Raw genomic sequence first — 21308 nt, 5'->3', positions numbered from 1 at the left:
CCTCTGTGTCATAAGCCACCATCCTGTTTTCAATCAGACAGATCTCTCTGCTCACTTTGTTTCTCCTTGCCTTCAGTTGAATTTACACAAGAGTCAATTTCTGACACAACCCCTGGGTGGCAGTGTTTCTGTATTAATATCCGGAATTAAAAGGCCCCCATACCCAGTGTTTAGATTGTTCTTTCCCTGCCACACTGGATTCTGGGTTGGGATGGACTGTCTCAGAGTTTGTTTCCTGCTTGTCTCTCCCCACTCTTCCCCAGTTTCCACAAAAACAACTTTCTCCTGCAGTGTCGATGAGTGTTTTTAATTGGAAGATCCTATATGCTGGACTTAACAAGCAAAAGTAAAGGTAAAAAATTAAAAAGAGACAGGAAGCACGCAGACTCATGTCTTTTTCCCTGGCACTGCGCAGCCAGTATATTACTTCAGGCTGCCTTTCTGGGCCCAGCCCAGCTGTGGACTAATATCTAGAGTCCCCTTCTGCCAGCCGCCCTGTGGACCCCTTCCACATTCAAGGGCTACACTGACCCCAATGACTGTGGATTTTTGTGGGGTGCGGTCTTCCTCTGAGACTCTAGTCCCTGCTGTAAGTGTTTCTCCCTCCACCCTGGATCCCAGATCTCACTTTTCTCTAGGTGATATCTGACTTTTCCATCCATGGATTGCCTCACCAGCTGTGTTTAATTCACCAATTCCAGGTGGGTGTTTTTTGATTCAACTGTTCCTTCTATCTGCTCTGTTAGAAGGCACCGGGCCCGTCTGCATATTCGGTGTCGCTTTGTCTCCCCCTGGACAGACTTCTTATGCGCCTGCAGTTGGGGAGGCTGGAGTCCCCATGTTGTGGGTTCACAGCTGAGGCAGCTGGTCCCTGGGCATTGTGGTTGTAGGATCCCAACAGATATCCGAGGTCTCCCCAGTTGAAGGTAATGCTGAGCTTCTGATCACAGTTGGTCTCCCCTTCAAGATGGTGCAGTCTCTGTGGCAGAGCCGGCCTCTCCAGGAGAGATTTCAGCAGCAGTAGAGGCTTCCCGGCCAGGGGAGCCTAGTCTGCCAGTCCCCAACAGTCCTGTGGAATGTAGCTGTCCCTCACTCACAAATACAGACACTCCCTGCACGTCCACACACTCTCCTTTTGTTCTCTCACACACACTATCTTGCAGCCTGCTGTCCCATTGACAGCCATCTTGGCTGTTTCAGATATTCAATAAATAATTATTAAACTTGTGCTATTCCATATTATTTAATTCCATTCAAAATGCTATGAGATTCTTTCAGGAACTATTTGAAATATATTTATGACCTGCAAATATAAATGAGACAAGGTTGTTTCCTTTTAATTGAGGTGCAGATTTATCTATATTACAAACTAAAAAACAAGTTTATTAGAGCAGGGAAATTAACATTAAATGAAGCACAGAAGAGGGTAATCAATGACAGCATCATAGAGGAGATAGAATTTGAGCTGGGCTTTGAAAGAACAGTTAGGATTCTAAGATGTGGAGAAGGCCTTTTAGACAATACCATGAGCAAAGGGACATATAGATGGCTTAGAAGCATATAAAAAGACTCAAACCTTATCTAATCTAATAAAAGAGAAACATGTAAATTGACTGCACCTCTGCCATGCTCCAAGCCACGCCCACCAGCCAATCAGAGTGACTATATGCAAATTAACCCACAAAGATGGCAGCCGGCAGCCACGGAACTAGAGCAAGCAGGAGGCTTGGTTGCCCCGGCGATGGAGGAAGCCAAGCTTCCCGCCTGCCCTGCCTGGCTGTGGCCTCTGCTCAAGGCTACAAAGTTTCAATTGTAGAAGATAAAAAAAATCCCAGATACCTGCTTCCAGCCAGCCTCCACTGGGAGCTTGGGTGGCTGGAGGCCGTGGCCAGCCTGCAAATAGCCATCATCCCCTCACCCAGGCTGGCCATACCCTCATGGGGTGAGGGTCCCCACTGGAGGGCTTGCCGATCCTGTAAACAACCATCAGCCCCTCACCCAGGCTGTCCAGGCACCCCAGTGGGGACCCTTACCCTGAAGGGGCTGTGGCCAGCCTGCAAACAGCCATCAGCCACTCACCCAGGCTGGCCAGGCACCCCAGCAGGACCCCCCTCCCTGAATGGTGTGTCCAGCCTGAAAACGGCCCTCAGCCCTCACCCTGGCTGGCCAGGCACCCTAGCGGGACCCCCACCCTGATCCAGGACACCCTTCAGGCAAACCAGCCAGCCCCCACCCTTGCACCAGGCCTCTGTCCTATATAATAAAAGGGTAATATGCAAATTGACCCTAACAGCAGAACCACTGGGAATGACTGGTCACTATGACACACACTGACCACCAGGGGGCAGACGCTCAATGCAGGAGCTGCCCCCTGGTTGTCAGTGCCCTCCCACAGGGGGAGCTCTGCTCAGCCACAAGCCAGGCTGATGGCTGCCAGTACAGTGGTGGTGGTGGGAGCCTCTCCCACCTCCTCAGCAGTGCTAAGGATGTCTGACTGCAGCTTAGGCCTACTCCCTGCTGGCAAGTGGACATCCCCTGAGGGCTCGCAGGATGCCAGAGGGATGTCTGACTGCCAACTTAGGCCCAATCCCCAGGGGAGCGGGCATAAGCCAGCAGGTGGTCATCCCCCAAGGGATCCCAGACTGTGAGAGAGGCACAGGCTGGGCTGAGGGACCCTCCCCAGTGCACAGAGTTTTGTGCACTAGGCCTCTAGTTCATAGTAAAAGAACTTCAAATTAAACAAAGATTCTATTTCTCATCCATTAGAGAGGCAAAGATTAAAAAAATTATTAAATCAAGTGTTGATGGGGTGTAGGGAACAGGCAGGTAATGCTGTTTGGTATATAAACTGTGAAACTTTACATAATAACTTGGTGATAATTATCAATATTTAATACACATATGGTGAAGTATTTATGGAGAAGTGTACTGATATTTGCAACTTACTTTGAAATGTATCAAAAATAAGATGGATTGATGGAAGGATAGATATGTGTTGAGAAAATATAGTAAGCCCTGCCCAGTGTGACTCAGTTCATTTGAGCTTCTTCCCCTACACCAAAAGGTGGCAGGTTCGATTCCCAGTCAGGGCACATACCAAGTTACTGGTTTGATCCCCAGTTGGGGCACGCTTGCAAATATCTTCTTCCATTGGGTTTGTTGACTTTTTGTTCTCCCTCCCTCCCTCCCTTCATCCCTCCTTCTCTTCCTCTTCTTCTCTTCTCTCTTACTACAATTTTTTTTTTAAAAAGAAAAACTATAGTGAAATGTTAATGGTTGAGTCCAGGTCATGTGTATACATGTAGGCACTGTAAAATTCTAATTTCTTTTGTTCGTTGAAAAATTTCATAGTAACATTTTAGAAAAATTATGTATAAATCTGTGACTCAGCAATTCTAATTCTAAGAATTTACCTTGATATACTGGTACATGTGCACAAAGATATATAAATACACAGATATACATTGCAGCACTGATTGTGGTGATAAAAGATTAGAACTTCAATGTCTTTCAATAATGAACTAGTTATATGAGTATCTATTCTATGGAAAGCTGTGTGGCTATTTAAAAATGAGGCAGATATATTTAGAACTGTCTCCAAGTGATATATGAAAAAAGCAAGGTGCAGCATAATCTAGTTCTATTTTTTGTATAATTTTTATATGTGCATAGTATATCTCTGAAGGATACAGAGGAAACTGGTTAGACTTATTTCCTCCAGAGAGGAGATTTGGCAGAGTGGAAGTGATGTGATTCAAGTGGAAGACTTTCACTGTATACCTGTTGGTATTTCTCTCATTAAAAATAAGAGATGGGGAAGAGAGAAAAGTGTTACTTTTTAAACAAAAATGGATTGTACTGTACATATTGGAAAGCAGTATGGCATTTTGGTAGGATCTTTGTCTCTAAAGTGATGCAGAAGTTGATAATTAATGCAGTCCTATTTATTGGTTACATGACCTTAGGCAAATAACATCTCGAAGCCTCAGAAGTACCCACCTCTTAGGGATGTTGTAAAAATTAAGTAGATAATTCATGCAAAACCCTCCATTCAGTAGAGAGGGTGCTTGTCTATCAGTCATACCTGGGAACAGGACATCTGCCAGAATAGGTGTGTAGGCATGGCCACTGAAAGTGTGGGAAGATTTTATATTTATACTAGAGGTCCAGTGCACAAAAATTCATGCACTCGGGGGGGAGGGGTCCCTTAGCCCAGCCTGCGCCCTCTCACAGTTGGTTAGCTTATGGGGGATGTCCAACTGATGGCTTAGTCTGGCTTCCTCTGTGGGAGGCAACTGGCCCCGCCCCCCCATCACCCCTCCACAACCCCCGGTCGTCGCTGCCACCTGATTGCCATCCCCTCCCTCTGCCCGCTGGCACCTGCCTTGGCTGGCCTGGCATCGGCTGCTCACTGCCCCTGCCCTCCACCAAGCAGTCATTCTGCTCTTCAGTCAATTTGCATATTAGGCTTTTATTATATAGGATATACTATCTTTGTATAGCTTACATTTAGATCAATTCTCATTATTACTCCAAAAAATATAGTTTTAAGTTTTCCTTAGAATCATAATGTTTATCTACTTCTTGCTCAGTATGTAGGTTCTTTCCAGTTCTTTTATGATTTATGTTTTTCCAGATGCCTAGATTTGTACATTTAAGCACATTATAAATTAGTTACCTATAGAATCAGGAGTCTGAGACTTCCTATTAATACCTACAAATAACAGTTAAAATTCTTCCATGTTAAAATATGCTGGTATCTCACTTAGTTGAAGACTAGCCTATGACTGATCTGTGATATTTTTTAAGAATCAAAGTACCTAAGAAGAGTAGGATTACTTGGGAATAGTAGGGTCATTTAGTCATTATGGCTGCCTGTAAAGCCTGTAGTTATTTGTTATTGGTGGAAGTAGGGTGTCCACTGGTGGAAGTAGGGGATCCCTTTCCGCATTAGGTACTGGGGCTCAGGTTCTTATAACATCATGAGAAAAAGAATTTTCTAAGACTTGCATGGGAGAATGAGTGATTTTTATTTGCGTGGAGTTATATCCCTCCATTTCCAAAGTACCATTTCCCTGAAACCAGTCCTTGAAATGGTGCATCTGGGGCTCCAGCAGAGCGAAAAGCAAAGCCAGTGTCCAGAGTTTCTGTTCCATAATGGAGTTGAGTCCAGTGTAACATCAGGCTAGTTAAAGTCCATTCATTAGTCCATTGTGTCTAGGAACCACATGGCTATGGGCCATGTGGACAAGTGCAGAGCCTAAGAGTCCTACAAGCCAGCAGTCAAGTTGCTATTAACAAGGGAGTGTTGCAGAAGACCAAAGAAAACCAAGCGACGCTTTAAAGAAATGGAGGGACACTGTTTAATTACGCTATCAGACTCAGGGAATAGCTTTCCAAATCTGAGTACTGAAACATGCAGGGGGCTTCTTTTTATATCTCCCTGTGGTCTTTTGTCCCACAAATATGGATTATGCTTCTGGTCCTTTTTGTGGGCCTTTCAAGAAGGCCCCCAAGTGTTGGTGGTCTCCAGGCCATATCTGATGATTTGGCCAGGCACCAGCATTAATAACCCTCCCTCCAGGGGCAGTGAACTGTTCACAGTTTTATGGCCTCTGTAACAGGTTCTGTAAGACCAATTTCTGGGAAGGAGGTAATGACTTAATTATAGGTTAGCTTGCTGGCATGGATTCCAAATGCTAGCCCCCAAAATATCAGGGTTACATTTGAATTAGCCCTTTTTAGCCTTCTCAGGAGAAAGAGCAAGAGGAATCCCCTTTGTTTAGGAGGTTAAATAAAAAATCTTCCCTTGCTTTCAGTGGCCATGCCTACACACCTATTCTGGCCGATGCCTTGTTCCCAGGTATGACTGACAATCAAGCACCCTCTCTACATCATTTAGACTTTACTGGGCATACCTCTATTCTTTCTTTGTCCAGTCCCTTCCCCCAGGATTTGTGGGGAACAGACCTGGAGAGTGTTAAGCGATAGCTTCCTGGCACAAATGGCATGTCCATACTATCCAGCCTTCCCTTTGCTCCTTTCCTGTTAATTAATCACTGCATTAATTATAACAGTATCACATTGACCAGCTCTATATCTTTATTCTCTTTTTCCTCAGGACTTCATATCATCCACAGCCTAGATGAAGTCAATTTCATCCAGAACCTTGTGTTTTACATTGAAGCTGCATATAAAACTGCAGTAAGTACTCATTTGGTAATGCATTTTAAACATATGGTGATTTTAAAATTCTGGACAACCGATTCTTTCTCTTATAGCTGCACCTCATAGTGAACCAATCTATAAGGCTTCTGGCAGAAATTATCTTCAGTCTCTTTCTTTGCTAAGCTCTGTCATCTTCTGTTTACCTTCTCCCCAAGGGAGTTATAGAGGCAAGAGAGTCAAGATGCTATGTTTTCATTTCTTTCAAACTGAATATCTGATGGTATGTATTTGGGAGTCTGGGGATAAATTGTAGCCTTATTTTAATGACTTATGGTTTTAAGCAGCAGCAAGATGGCTAGGGAGTATTATGGGCCAGTTAGCTACTTAGAAATAAAATTTCTATGTGTATAATAGTATCTGTAGACATTGACTCAGTACTTACAGTACAAAATAGTTGTTTTTTCTTATAACTATATGAGATAAATTTATATTAAATCATAAAATATTTAACATCTCTTCTCTCAGGGATCACTGTTCTTCATTACATGATGTTCACTGTATTGAAAATGGATATGTCATAGATAATCCAGTTTTTTAACTTAATTATTTAGTTTTTCAGTTGTTTTTAGTTGTTTTAGATGGGAGGGTAAATCTGGAACCTGTCACTCTATATTTTCCAGAAGGATAAGTGTAACATAGACATGCTATAACTGGACAATCAATGGTTCCATGTGCTGCATGTTACTACTTGACTCAATTAAGCAGAGGCAGGATTGAATCATATATGAGCGTTTATTTTGTTAACATAAAAATAACCATTGAAACCTATAAAGAATTTTTCTGAGTTTATTTGAGCCAGACTGTCGACATATGCCAGGAAGCAGAACCTCAATGACGTGAGATAATGCTCTGGAGAATGGCAGGTTACATCTTTATTTATACATTGCAATCAAAGGAAGGGACATAGGTGGGTTACGTGAAATCCATTGGTGATAGACTAGAGAGGCAGGAGAAAGCAAAGTGGTTGGGAGGGCGTGAAAGGGGGTAGCCCCTGGGATTGGATATAAAGTAAAATGATAGACACATACTTAGGTGGGTGCAGGAACAATTAACATGATAATAATGAAGGTAGTTTGGGTATGTGTCCTGGTGCCCAGCACATTAGGTTGTGTCCCAAGGGGTCTGGAAAAAGGGAAGTTACAAGTTACCCAGACATTTCAACTATATGTTATTATAGATGCAAAAAGACAGATAGGCTCAGTTAAGGTAAAGATTGACCTTGTCAGTGAAGATATCAGCCTAGGATGTAACTGCCCACCATAACTGCTTTTAGTTAAAGTTTGATTTCAGACCATCCTTTGTGGTTACTTTAGGTCTCTGAGTTTGCAAGACTGCCATGCAGGCCTTCCCTGAGCTTGTCAGGTTAGCATGTGGTCCCTTTCATCCACAATTCCAATACTGCCAACAGTATGGGGAGAGCAGTGGTCATCCACAAAAATCTGCTCTGTACCCCACCATAAGCCAGCTGCTTATATTCGGTAAAAGGACAAAAGATTACATTGGGAAGTAGCCAAAGGGTATGCCAAATGGGCAGTTAACAGGTAAGCAGAGAGCTGGGGATCTTCAAAGGGCTTAGTGATATACAAGGGCTGGAAGTCTTCAAAGGGCTGACAATTCTGGTTCTGCAGCAAAGTTATTAATTTTTCCATGATAATAGGCAGCTCCAAATGGGGAGGATGGGCTGCATTTCCAGGTGACTTCCCAGGACCCAAGTTCAGCTGCCAGCAGCCTTCTTTAATCAGAACAAAACAATCACATTTAACAGAGCATGATTAATATTTCTTACAATTCTAGCTGGTTCCCCAACATTCTATTTCTGCCCCTATCAATATTTGATGCAAACAGACATTATTTGTTAACTGATTACTTTGCCTTCCAATATCATAGGCCTGGGTACAAATTAGGGTTCTTTGGCCTCTCCACTACAGCTAAGGATTGCAGCAGTAGAATTAATATTTGTGCCTTCTGAGAGTCTAATCTTTGCTGCACAAACAAGGGTACAGCTGAGTTTGGGGGCAGGTCAGACTAGCCATGGGATAAATATGGCTTACCTTCCTAAAGCTTTAACTCAGAGATCTGACATGAAAAGTAATTTAAGATACATATGGAAATAAATACAGGTGTGTAAAGTATATTGTGTGTATGTGTGTTTGTATGTACATGTATGTATGCACATGGGTATGTTCAAGTTCTGTTTAGTGAGAGGGCCTAGAAGCAATGACACCATTGTGACAATGAGCACCATTGTTCAAGTCTTGGATTGTAACTATCATTCTCTAGTAAAAGAAAACAGGATTCCATACGGAGGTGGTCAGTTCCTGGGCTGATATATGAAAAATACAAGATGAGACTGGAACATCATGTAGTGAAAGAAGTGAGGAAGTGTTCAAAAAGAATGGGGCATGTCAAACCTGGAAGAACACCCTAAGGCCAAAGTTGGAACAAGTCGAGCAACAAAATAATATCATTTTATTACAACCTAGAGAAGAACCTAAATATCCATAATTTCCTACTGATATAAATAAACAACTGAATATAGAAATGGGGGAGAAATGATAGCTCTTCCTTAGTGACAAATTGCAGAGGTAATGAAGGAACTAGAAAATCACCACTAAAACACCACTAATAATTGTTGCTGGCAGGACTCACACTAATGAATGCTGTCAGCTGATGATCTTGGAACCAATTTAACAGCAATGGAAATCCCCAATTTAGGGTGCAGTGAAGAAGTAAACTAGTGTTGTTCTGACATTAATTTCTTAGTTTTGACAGTTGTGCTATGGTTATGTCAGGTGTTAACATTAAGGAAAGCTGAGGTAAAGGTATATGGAACTCACTGTACTATTTTTGTAACTTCTCTGGAAGTCTAAAGTTATTTCAAAATAAAGTTTGTTAAAATTAATTTTAACTGTTATCTTTAGATTATCAGGGGTCCGTATAGAGTAATGGTTAAGAAAGTAAGCTTTGGAGTGAGAGTACTTGAACTGTAATCCTAGCTCTGTAACTTATTAGCTGTATATCCTTGGGTGAGTCACTTAACCTCTCTTTGCAGCTCAGTTTTGTCATCTATAAAATGTAATCATTAAGGAAGATAATAGTGTAAAGTGCGTAGGTTAGTGCATAGTACATTTTCAATGCCAATATAGAGTAAAATTAGAATGGATATTTAAAATAAAGTACCAGGGTGTGGTTTAGGCTCCTTGGGTATCTGCTTTGATGGAAAATTTTGAGAAATACCTCACCAGATGAACTGAACTGTAGTTCTTAGTACTAATCAACTGTTCAGGAGTCCACCAACTTCTTGGAAGCCCCACAAAAATTTAAAGTTACTGGGAAAATACCTATGGGGTATATCCTTAATAAGCATTGTGGGTACACATAAATATGTCAAATTAACTACTATGCATGCCTTTTATTCAAGGGTTGTGCATCTAGTGCAGTGATGGCGAACCTATGACCCGCATGTCAGAGGTGACACGCGAACTCATTTTTTTTTGGTTGATTTTTCTTTGTTAAATGACATTTAAGTATATAAAATAAATATTGAAAATATAAGTCTTTGTTTTACTGTGGTTGCAAATATCAAAAAATTTCTATATGTGTCACGGCACCAGAGTTAAGTTAGGGTTTTTCAAAATGCTGACACGCCGAGCTCAAAAGGTTCGCCATCACTGATCTAGTGAGTATTTAGTAGTGATGACTTGCTAATGTTATGTTGGTTATTTTATGGCAGGACTTTGGTATATGGGAACGTGGAGACAAGACCAACCAAGGCATCTCAGAATTGAATGCCAGTTCAGTTGGAATGGCAAAGGTAATTTTCCTTGCTTTGTTTGTCCCAGGTATGGGGTAAGGAAGTCTGTTACAACTTTGCACTAGATAAAGGCTTAACATGAATATGGACCATCGTCAAATTGATTGTTCTTTTAAACCACAGGTAAAATGCAGATTCTACTATAGAACTGTGAACATGTAGGTGAGGACATCTTTCATAAGCTCCAGATTTATATATACAAACTAGTTTTGTAGCATATCTCTGCTTACATACCCTACAAGGACCTAAGAGAACATATCTTAAACTAAACTCATTATCTCTACCATTCCAAAAACAAAAATAAGGAGGTCTTTGGTACTTCTGTACACCATTTGACAAAGCTTGATATCATGGAACCATTTCTCTTTATTGTTGTTTTGTTTTTTAAAATATTTATTGTTGAAAGTATTATAAATATCCCCAATTTCCCCCCACTGACCATCTCCTCCCCACTCCTAACGCCTCCTAGGCCTTCACTGCACTGTTGTCTGTGTCCATGGGTTATGCATATAAGTTCTTTGGTTAATCTCTTCCTGCCCTATCCCCCACCTTCCCTCTGAAAATTGTCATACATTTGTGGCTTTATTTCTGGTCTTTCAATTCTGTTCCATTGGTCTGTGTCTGTTTTTCTGCTAATACCATACTGTATTTTTTGTATTTTTTTATTAAGGAACAAATTTTATATAAGATCTGAAATACAATTCTTAAAATTCAACTTCTCCAGAAAACCCTGGCTACACAATAATACATTGCCTCTGTTGTTACATAATTTACCAGGAGACCGAAAAATACACAGGGAGTACTCAGAGGTCTAGGATAAACCCATTTATTTTCAGATGTTTCAAATGTACTAGTACAGTGACTCAGGAGGTCAGTTCTCCAAATCGCTGAGTGAGTGAATATGGAGGAAGCTTTTCCTTTACACCCTTTGGTTTCTTTGTCCCTCAAATATGGATCAGGCTTCCGAACCATTTGTGGGCTTTGCAAAAAGCCCGGATGGGGGACGTGAGACCACACCCAAAGGCCTGGCCTGGCACCAACGCTGATAACCCACTCCGGGGGCTGTGTATGATTCATGTTTTATGGCCTCTGTAAAATGGGAGTATTTAGGTAAATAGGTATTGCTAGACCAGATTGTTAAGAAAGGGGCAGTGACTTAATTAAAGGCTATCAAGAATGTACATTAGGTTACTGGCACAGATTCAGATTGCTTGCCCCCCAAAAATGTCTTATATTCCCCATCACTATCAGGTTAGGACATACATTGAACTCAAATACAAAAACGATGAAACAAACCAGCATCCTTCAACAATTTGAGAAAAGATAAAATGCCTAAAGAACAACATAGATAGACTTTCAGAGGATAGACTGTTTTACTTCAAGCACCATAAGAAAGACCACAAATGCATGGGGTTTTGGGTATATACATTAAATTGAACCTTGGGCATTAGGGATCAGGGCATTTTGTCATGTGGCATCCTATATAATAAAGAAGTAATATGCAAATTGACCATCACTCCAACACACAAGATAGCCTCCCCCATGTGGTCAAAGATGGCCTCCCCCATGTGGACACAAGATGGCTACCACAAGATGGCCAGCAGGGGAGGGCAGTTGGGGGTGACCAGGCCTGCAGGGGAGGGCAGTTGGGGGCGACCAGGTCTGCAGGGGAGGGCAGTTAGGAGTGACAAGGCTGGCAGGGGAGGGCAGTTAGGGGCAATCAGGCCAGCAGGGGAGCAGTTAGGTGTCGATCAGGTTGGCAGGATAGTGGTTAGGGGGTGATCAGGCTGGCAGGCAGAGTGGTTAGGGGCAATCAGGCAGGCAGGCAGGCGAGCAGTTGGGAGCCAGCAGTCCTGGATTGTGAGAGGGATGTCCGACTGCCTGGGATCAGGCCTAAACGGGCAGTTGGACATCCCTCAAGGGGTCCCAGATTGGAGAGGGTGCAGGCTGGGCTGAGGGATACCCCCCCCCCCCGCATGAATTTTGTGCACTGGGCCTCTAGTTAACATATAATTAGAAAACTGTGTAATTTCAAAGGAATAAAACCACCAGCATTCAACTAATGTTGTCAACTAGGCAAGAAAATGTTCTACTGAGTGTTTCTTTTTTATCTAATTACTGCATACACCGGTAGTAACTTTGAAATGAGAAAAGGAGTTTGCGTTCTTATTTTCTGTTTAAAAGAAAACAGAAAACAGCCCAGTCTGTGTGGCTTAGTGGTTGAGCATTGACCTGTGAACTAAGAGATCACAGTTTGATTCCAGTCAGGGCACATGCCTGGGTTGCGGGCTCAATACCCAGTGTGAGGGTGCAAGAGGCAGCCGATCAATGATTCTCTCTCATCATTGATATTTCTGTCTCCCTCTCCCTTCCTCTCTGAAATCCATAAAAATATATTTAATAAAAATAAAACAAAAGAGACTACTTTGAGTGGGGAAGAGAAAAATAACTAGACAATGCATAGGGTTAGACTGGAAACTATGAACTTGTGTTTATACCAGCTACATGACTTTCCTCAGTAGCCTTATGAGAATAATGTATGACTGATTGGACTAAGCAATGAAATACTTTTAAATAAAGCCAATCATATTCCCCCCCTCTAAGGTGGCTAGAGAGTTCATAATGGTTACTAATTATCACAACACACCTAAACGTAATTCCCTTCTCATTTACCCTATGTCGAATTTTCATCAGTTTAAATATATACCAGTATAATTATCACCACTTCTTTGGATGAAATTCAGTATTCCACAGATCCCGCAAGTCATGTGATTGAACCAGGAGCCTCTACCTTTTATGTGAAGGTCAATGGTATGGTAGAGACCAAGTCAATTTTGTTTAGGTAAACCAGCCTGTTTAATGTTAAGAGAACCGTCTTGCAACAGGATTGTTCAATTCTAAAAAATGGTGGCATTCTTCTACACTTTACTCTTTTCAGAAGCAACAGTTATATTGGGTTCATCTAAAAATGTGAACCCCCAAATTAACTTTCATTTTTCTGCATAGGGCCATGAGATTAGGATATCTTTCACATTTCCAAGCAAATTTCAATTTAAAAATGTTTGTCCTTGCCAAACTCCAAAAAACAGCCTTTCGAGAGTGAACCAGCAGAACATTGCATTATCCCAATAAAGCTGTAGGTTCTATCACATGTACCAACAAATCTACATGGCTAGTTCTGCACTCCTCTTTCAAAGAATTTACTTTATGCCTATTATACCAAACAGCATTTTAAATACTAAAGACTCCACTAAACCCTCTAATAAGATAAAGCAAAGACAAAAGTGTTTATCTTATGACAAACGAGATACTCCATCACTTTTAGTCTTCAAACGTTATTGCACTTTAACTTTCATAATTTCATAATGTATTCACGAAACAATATGCAGGCAACTAGTTTTAACAAATTAAAGAACACTTTTAAGCAGAAATGACTGCCCTAAATTGTTTATTAGGTAAGAATTTGACAAACATTACTTATATTAGCAGTAAAGGTGGAGCTGGAAGTATTGTGATTTCTCCAAGCTGCACAGGGAGAATCACCAATAGTGTGGTGGAACTCGTGGCCCTTTCCAAGGCCACGGCTTTGGAGCCTGCGAATGTCAGCCCTCTCATCTCCCTGTGCTTGTGGACTGTTTTGGGTGTCAGGATTCCTTCTGATAGCTTTATAGAATTGATCCATGAGGATAACCTCAAAGAATTTGTATGTTGAATCTTCACCAACCCAGTAAGAATTCAGGATGCTCAGAGCCCCACAGCAGTGTCCAGCTCACTCTCAGCATCAGACTGAAGACGTCAAGTAAACTTTAGCTGGTTAACACCATGATGGCTTGCTGTAGGTCGAACTCTTAGGAACAGGGTGTTTGTGGTCACCACAGTTAACAGAAATCTGATATATAACATAACTTTGTTTGGCCTTGTATCCCAACCTGTATGCTTTATTAGTCTGGGTTGGGTGGGGGGCCCTGTGGAACTCAGAGAGCTGGTGGCAGTGCCAACAGCACACCCTGAGAAGGAAGCGTATTACATAAGACTGCATCTTTCTCCATAGCTCCTGGATGTATTTGTAAGTGCCCATCTTGCCTTACCTGATGGGTGTGGCCAGACTGAAAGGAAGAGCCTTTCTCCAATGCCATACTGTTTTGATTACTGAAGTCAGGAAGTGTGATGCCTTTGCCTTGATTCTTTTTTTCTCAAGATTGTGTTGGCTATTTGGGATCTTTTGTGGTCCCATATAAACTGTGGTGTTTTTCTTATTGTTATTGTTGTTCTATTTGTATGAAAAATGACATTGGGATTGAGGTAAGGATTGCATTAAATCTGTATATTGCTTTAGATATTATAGCCATCTTAGCAATGTTAATTCTTCCAATCCATGAACATGGAATACCTTACCCTTTCTTTGTCTTCAATTTCTTTTAACAATGTCATGTAGTCTTCACGTCCTTTGTTCAGTTTATTCTTAGATAGTTTATTTTTTTGTTGCAATTGTAAATGGGTTTTCTTCATTCTCTTCATTGTTCATATAAAGGAATTCAACAGATTTTTGTACATTGATTTTTTTATCCTACAACATCATTTACTTGTTGTTCCTAATAGCTTTTGGTGCAGTCTTTAAGGTTTTCTATGTAGAGGATCATGTCATCTGAAAATAGTGACAGTTTTACTTTTTCATTACCAATTTGGATGCCTTTTATTTATTTTTCTTGCCTAATTGCTCTGGCTGGGATTTCCAGTACTATGCTGAGTAGCAGTTATGAGAGTGGGTGTCATTGTCTTGTTACTGATCTTAGAGGAAAAGTTTTCATTTTTTTACCATTGAGTATAATTTAGCTGTGGTTTTTTCATATATGGCATTTATTATATTGATGTACTTTCCTCTATACCCATTTTATTGAATTTTTTTTATCATAAATGAATGCTGTATCTTGTCAAAGGCTTTTTCTGCATCCATATGGTCATATGATTTTTATATTCTATTTTTAAATGTCGTGTATCAAATTGATTCATGGATACTTAACCATCCTTGTATCTATGGAATGAATCCCACATGATTGTATTGTATGATCCATTTAATTTATTTTTGTATTTGATTTGCCAGTATTTTGTTTAGAATTTTTCATCCATATTCATTAGCGATATTAGCCTGTAATTTTCTTTTTGTGTGTTGTCCTTGCCTGGTTTTGGTTTCCAGGTAATATTGGCCTTGTAAAATGTATTGGGGAGTATTCTCTCTACTTCAATTATTTTGGAAGAGGTAGAGAAGGATTGGCATCAAGTACTTGAATGTTTGGTAGAATTCACCAGTGAAGTCATCTGTGCTGTGTGTGTTTTTTGGTGGGTAGGGGGGTTGGAGATTTTTTTAAATTTGTTATTTTTATTGACAAGATTTATAAAAACAAATATTTAAAAATCAAAGGCTAATTCTTAGGTCTCATTCAGTTTAATTGATTCATTTATATTAAGTGTAACTTTCTCTAATGTCTTAACAAGTTTATCAAGAAACAAGTCAAGCCCTATCTGATTTGGGCTCAATGGATAGAGTGTCAGCCTGTAAACTGAAGGGTTCTGGGTTCGATTCTGATCAAGGGCACATGCCCAGGTTGCGGGCTCGATCCCCAGTAGGGGGCAAGCAGGAGGCAGCCGATCAATGATTCTTTCTCATTACTGATGTTTCTTTCTCTCTCTCCCTCTCCCTTCCTCTCTGAAATTAATAATAATAAAAAGAAACAAGTCAAAACTATGAAAATTCCTGTTTACAGTCTACATAGTTTTACATATTTCTGTTCTATGGTACAAATATATTTTTATTTTAAACACAGGAGGTTTTTCATTAGTTTCGATTTCCTTACTAGTTATCAGTTTAGTTAGGTTTTCCAGTTCTTCATGATTCAGTCAAGGAAGGTTGTATACTTCTATGAATTTATCGATTTCCTTTAGGTTATTGAATCTGCTAGCATGTAGACTTTCATAGTATTCTTGAATAATCCTCAGTATCTCGTGGTGTTGTAACTTTTCTTTCATTTCTGATTTTATTTATTTAAGTCTTTTTTGAGCCTGTTTGTCTTTAGAGGTGAGATGAATTTCTTGCAGGCAAATTAGAGTTGGGTCTTATTAGTTAATCCATCCCACCACTCTGTGCCTTTTAATCAGTGTGTTCAGTTCATTTACATTTTGGGTGATTATTGATATATGAGAATTTTCTATAGCCATTTTATCTTTTGTTTTCTGGGTGCTCTGTATCTCCATTGTTTTCCCCCACACTTCTGTTTCTTTCTGCTATTTTAGTTTGGTGGTTTTCTGCGATTTGTTTTCTGTTTCATCACTTTTTATGTGTCTTGTTCCAGCTCTGAATTTTTGTGTGTGTGTGTGTGGGGGGGTACTATTAGGTTTGTGTAAAATGTCTCATATATAGGGGTGGGCAAAAGTAGGTTTATAGCTGTGAGTATGTGAAACAAAGTTTATTCTGTATTATTATTTATTAACTAGAGGCCCAGTGCACAAAATTCATGCAAGAGTAGGCTTTCCTTCCCCCAGCTGCACTGGCTTCCCGCAGGCACCTGGGACCCGGGCTGGCTTCCCTCTGTCCCCGGCTTTATCTGGAATGACGTCCAGAAGGATGTCTGGTCTAATTAGCATATTACCCTTTTATTATTATAAATTATTGTATTATTTTCCATATGAACACTATAAACCTACTTTTGCCCACCCTTGTATACAATAGTCCTTTTTTTCCCAATTGCCTCTTATCTTTATTCACCTGTACAATTTCAGTTCAATTCCTCCTCCCCTTTTATGATTTTGTTGTCAAAAATTATCTTTTTTTATGCTGTACATTTATTACCAACTTGCACAAATTGTAGTATACTTATTTTTTATTGTCCCTTTTCCCCTTTTACTTTTATGTTTTAAGTAAGTATTTAATACCTTATTCTAAAGTGGAGCTGCAATTTCCTGCTTCTGTCTGTTCGTCATCTTAAAGTTTTGAATATTTTTGTTATTTTGTTTCTTATAGAAGAGCTCCTTCCAAAATTTCTTGTAATGCAGGTCTTATAGTGATAAATTATTTCAGCTGTTATTCATCTGGGGAAGGATTTAGTTTTCTTTCATATCTAAAGGACATCTTTGCAGAATATATTACCCTTGGCTGATGGTTCCTCTCCCAATATTTTGAATATTTCCTTCTACTGTCTCCTGGCTTGTAATGTTTCTACTAAAAAATCTGATTATTATCTAATGGTGTTTCCCTTGTAGGTTAGTCTTTTTTCCCCTGGCTGTTTTGAGAATTTTTTCTTTGTCATTAATTTTTGACAGTTTGAAAAATATGTGTCTTGGAGAGGTCTTTTTGCATTAATACAATATGATTAGGTGTTTTATTGGTGTCCTCTATACTAAAGTCCAGTTCTTTCCATAGGCTTTGGAAGTTCTCATCAATTATTTCTTTTAGTAGGCTCTCTGTTCCATTTTTCTTCTCTTCACCTTCTGGTATAACCATTATCCTCATATTGCTCTTTCTAAAGGAGACAGATAGATCTTGTAGAGTTCTTTTATTTGTTTAAACCCTTAATTCTCTCTCTTTTCCCTCCATTGATATTTTTAGGTTTCTATATTCGAGCTTACTAATTCTCTTTTCTATCTGTTCTGTTCTGTTTCCAGTGCTGGTGAATGCAGTCCTCATCTCATTTACTGAGTTCTTGAGCCCCCGAATTTCTGTTTGGTTATTTTTTATAGTTTCAATCTGTTTGGTACAGTATTCATTTGTTCATTAATTTTATTCCAAAGCTCATTGAACTTTCCTTCTGAGTTCTCTTGTATCTTGTTGAGGTTCTTTATAACCGCAATCTTAAATTCTCTGTCAATAAAGTCACAGTCTTCCATGACTGGTTTTTAGATAATTTTCCTTCTCTTCCTCTATCCCCATGTTACCTGGATGTCCATTGTATTTGATGAATTGTTTCTCTGCCTGAACATTTTAGGTAGGGAATTCTTTTTTGTTGTTGTTTAGATACTGTTTTACTCTTGATAAATAGGGTACTTTTTTTGTTTTCCAGAAGATGTTGGTATATCACAAGGTTTTGTTTTATCTTACCTGCACTATTTGTGCCTCTGGTATTATGGTAGAGTTGCATTTCTTAGGTTAAGGAAAATGCCATGTACCCACTGGGATGGTGAATGTCCCCTCTATGACCACTTTTCATAGTTATGAAGCACTACTACTCTGGTAGGGAATGTGGCTGGTAGTGGAGAACTGGCTTTTCAAATTCTCTGTACTACCTCCTTTTTACTAATAGTCACTGGCTCTGCTGTGTTTTCAGAGGTGTCTCCACTACCTCTACCAGGCTCTGCCAGGTTGGGTGGGGCAAGGGAAACAAGTACATCGTCCACTTCATGCCAGCAGTGGCTGTCGGCATCACTGTACTGTTAGTCTTCCCAACCACCTCTACCAGATCTGCCGTGTTGGAAAGAGGGGAGAGGAGATGGGTTTTTACAAGAGACCATTGCTTCTGCCTCTCTTAAAATCTAGGCAATAGTGTGAGGGCTGCAGCCCTACCTCTCCATGGCTACCAACTCACTGGAACTGCAGTGGGCACCCAATTGCATCTATGACCACTATTTTTTACCTTGTTCCTCATGCCACCTTCCTACTCATCCCAATCCATCCACATTCAGATGTTCCAATGATTGTATTTTTCAGGTGTGTGTGTGTGTTTTGAGCAGGGTATCCTTTGTTGAGTTCTAGTTGTTCAACCTGTAAATTTAAGGTGAGAAACAAAGGAGTCTTCTCACTCTGCCATGGTATGGACATCATTCCAAGTCCTTAAATTTATTTTTATTGATGTATAAGTGACATATGCCATTGTGCATATTAGAGGAATAATACAATGTGTTGATTTGATACATATATCTATTACAATATGATTATCACCAAAGCATTAGCTAGCACCTTTATTACATCACATAGTTACCTTTTTTTGTTGTAGAAACAATTAATATTTACTGTTAGCAGTTTTGGAGTTTATAATACAGTATTGTTATCTTTAATCATTGTGTTATGAATTAGATCTTCAGGACTTATTTATCTACTGGTTGTAAGTTTGTATCCTTAAACAACATTGCCCAATTGCCTCACCCTCCAACCTCTGGTCTCACGCATTCTATTCTGCTTTCATAAGTTTGATTTTTTAGCTTCCATGTTGAGTGATATAATATAGAAGTACTGTATTACTTTACAAAGTCTGTCTCTTTCTGACTTTCTCATTTAGCATAATGCTCTCAAGGTCGATCCATCTTGTTACAAATGGCAGGATTTTTTATTTCTCATGGCTGAATAATATTTCATCTCATATATATACTACATCTTCTTTATTGATTCATCTGTTGACAGATTTTTTTCCATATTTTGACTATTATGAAAAATGCTGCAATAACAAAAGCATATATCTTGTCAATGTCTTGTTTTAATTTTCCATTGGATATATACTCAACCGTAGAATTACTGGGTCATATAGTAGTTTTATTATTTTTTAAATTTAATTTTATTGTTTAAAGTATTACAGAGAGTAATACCTATGTCTCCTTCCCCCCCATTGACTTTTGCCTGGCCTCCCCTAACCCCCGGCACATGCCCTCACCCCACCCCATCCCCCAGTGTCTTGTGTCCATTGGATATGTGCATACATACAAGTCCTTCGGTTGATCTCTTAACTCCCCCCCACAACACTCCCCAGCCTTCCCACTGTAATTTGACAGTATGTTCCATGCTTCTCTGCCTCTGTACCTATCTTTTTGTTCATCAGGTTATAATCTACTTTATTATCCATAAATGAGTGAGATCATGTGGTGTTTTTCACTTCCTGGTTTATTTCCCTTAACATAATGCTCTCCAGTTCCATCCATGTTGCTGCAAATGGTAAGAATTCCTTCTTTTTTATAGAAGCATAGTATTCCATTGTGTATGTATCATAGTTTTCTAATCCACTCATCTGTTGATGGGCATTTAGGCTATTTCCACATCTTGGCTATTGTAAACTGTGCTGCTATGAACATAGGGGTGCATATATCCTTTCTGATTAGTGTCTCTGTTTTCTTGGGATATATTCCTAGAAGTGGTATTACTGGATCAAATGGCAGTTCCATTTTTAAATTTTTGAGGAAATGCCATACTGTTTTCCACAATGGCTGCTCCAGTCTGCATTCCCACCAGCAGTGAAAGGAGGGTTCCTTTTTCTCCGCACTTGTAATACAATTGATTATCACCAAGGCATTAGCTAGCACCTTTATTACATCAAATACAATTGATAATCAATCAGTTCTACCAATCCAGCACTTGTCATTTGTTGATTTGTTGATGATGGCCATTCTGACAGGTGTCAGGTGGTACCTCATTGTCGTTTTGATTTGCATCTCTTGAATGATTAGTGACTGAGCATGTTTTCATGTATCTCTTGGCTTTCTGCGTGTCCCCTTTCGAAAAGATTCTATTTAGTTTCTTTCCCCTTTTTTTTTATTGGATTGTTTATTTTCCTTTTGTTGAGTTGTATGAGTTCCCTGTAAATACTTGAGATTAAAACCTTATCAGAGATAACATTGGCAAATATGTTCTCCCATGCAGTGGACTTTCTTGTTGATGGTTTCTTTTGCTGTGCAGAAGCTTTTTATTTTGATGTAATCCCATTTCTTTATTTTCTCCTTAGTCTCTCTTCCCCTAGGATCTGTGTCTATAAAGATATTGCTATGACATATGTCTGCAATTTTTCTGCCTATGGAGTCTTGTAGGATTTTTATGGTTTCCCATCTTACATTCAATTCTTTCAGCCATTTTGAGTTTGTTTTTGTGTATGGTGTAAGTTGGTGATCTAGTTTCATTTTTTTGCATGTATCTGACCAAATTTCCCAGCACTATTTATTAAAGAGGCTTCTTTGACTCCATTGTATGCTCTTGCCTCCTTTGACAAATATTAATTGAGTATAATGGCTTGGGTCAATTTCTGGGTCCTCTATTCTGTTCCTTTGGTCTATATGTCTGTTCTTGTGCCAGTACCAGGCAGTTTTGAGAACTGTGGCTTGGTAATATAGATTGATATCTGGTATTGTGATCCCTCCAACTTTGTTCTTCTTTCTCAGGATAGCTGTGGCTATTCGGGGTCTCTTTTTATTCCAGATGAATTTTTGGAGAGTTTGTTCTAGATCTTTGATATATGCCGTTGGTATTTTAATAGGTATTGCATTGAATCTATAGATTGCTTTAGGTAGTATGGATATTTTA

The 21308-nt window shown here is 39.7% G+C and overlaps 1 protein-coding gene and 1 pseudogene across 2 annotated transcripts in view; one reads left to right on the top strand and one right to left on the bottom strand.

Annotated features, from left to right (window-relative positions):
- The window catches only part of PHKA1 (phosphorylase kinase regulatory subunit alpha 1), a gene marked incomplete at its 3' end in the record, with an annotated part of 280015 nt that overhangs the window by 47622 nt on the left and 211085 nt on the right, over positions 1-21308 (top strand). Inside the window, exons 5-6 of the mRNA XM_081081650.1 lie at positions 6122-6204; positions 9962-10042. Coding sequence (XP_080937776.1) covers positions 6122-6204; positions 9962-10042 — 164 coding nt within the window. The remainder of the gene's footprint in view (positions 1-6121; positions 6205-9961; positions 10043-21308) is intronic.
- Positions 13494-14120, bottom strand: LOC308510963 (large ribosomal subunit protein eL15-like; annotated as a pseudogene). The gene has a single exon. The product of its transcript is annotated as a large ribosomal subunit protein eL15-like (transcript).

Source organism: Myotis nattereri (genome assembly GCF_964212035.1).
Source record: "Myotis nattereri genome assembly, chromosome: X".
In the NCBI taxonomy this organism is placed as follows: domain Eukaryota; kingdom Metazoa; phylum Chordata; class Mammalia; order Chiroptera; family Vespertilionidae; genus Myotis; species Myotis nattereri.
The sequence above is the reverse complement of the archived record's forward strand: the minus strand, read 5'-3'. Positions and strand labels throughout refer to the sequence as shown.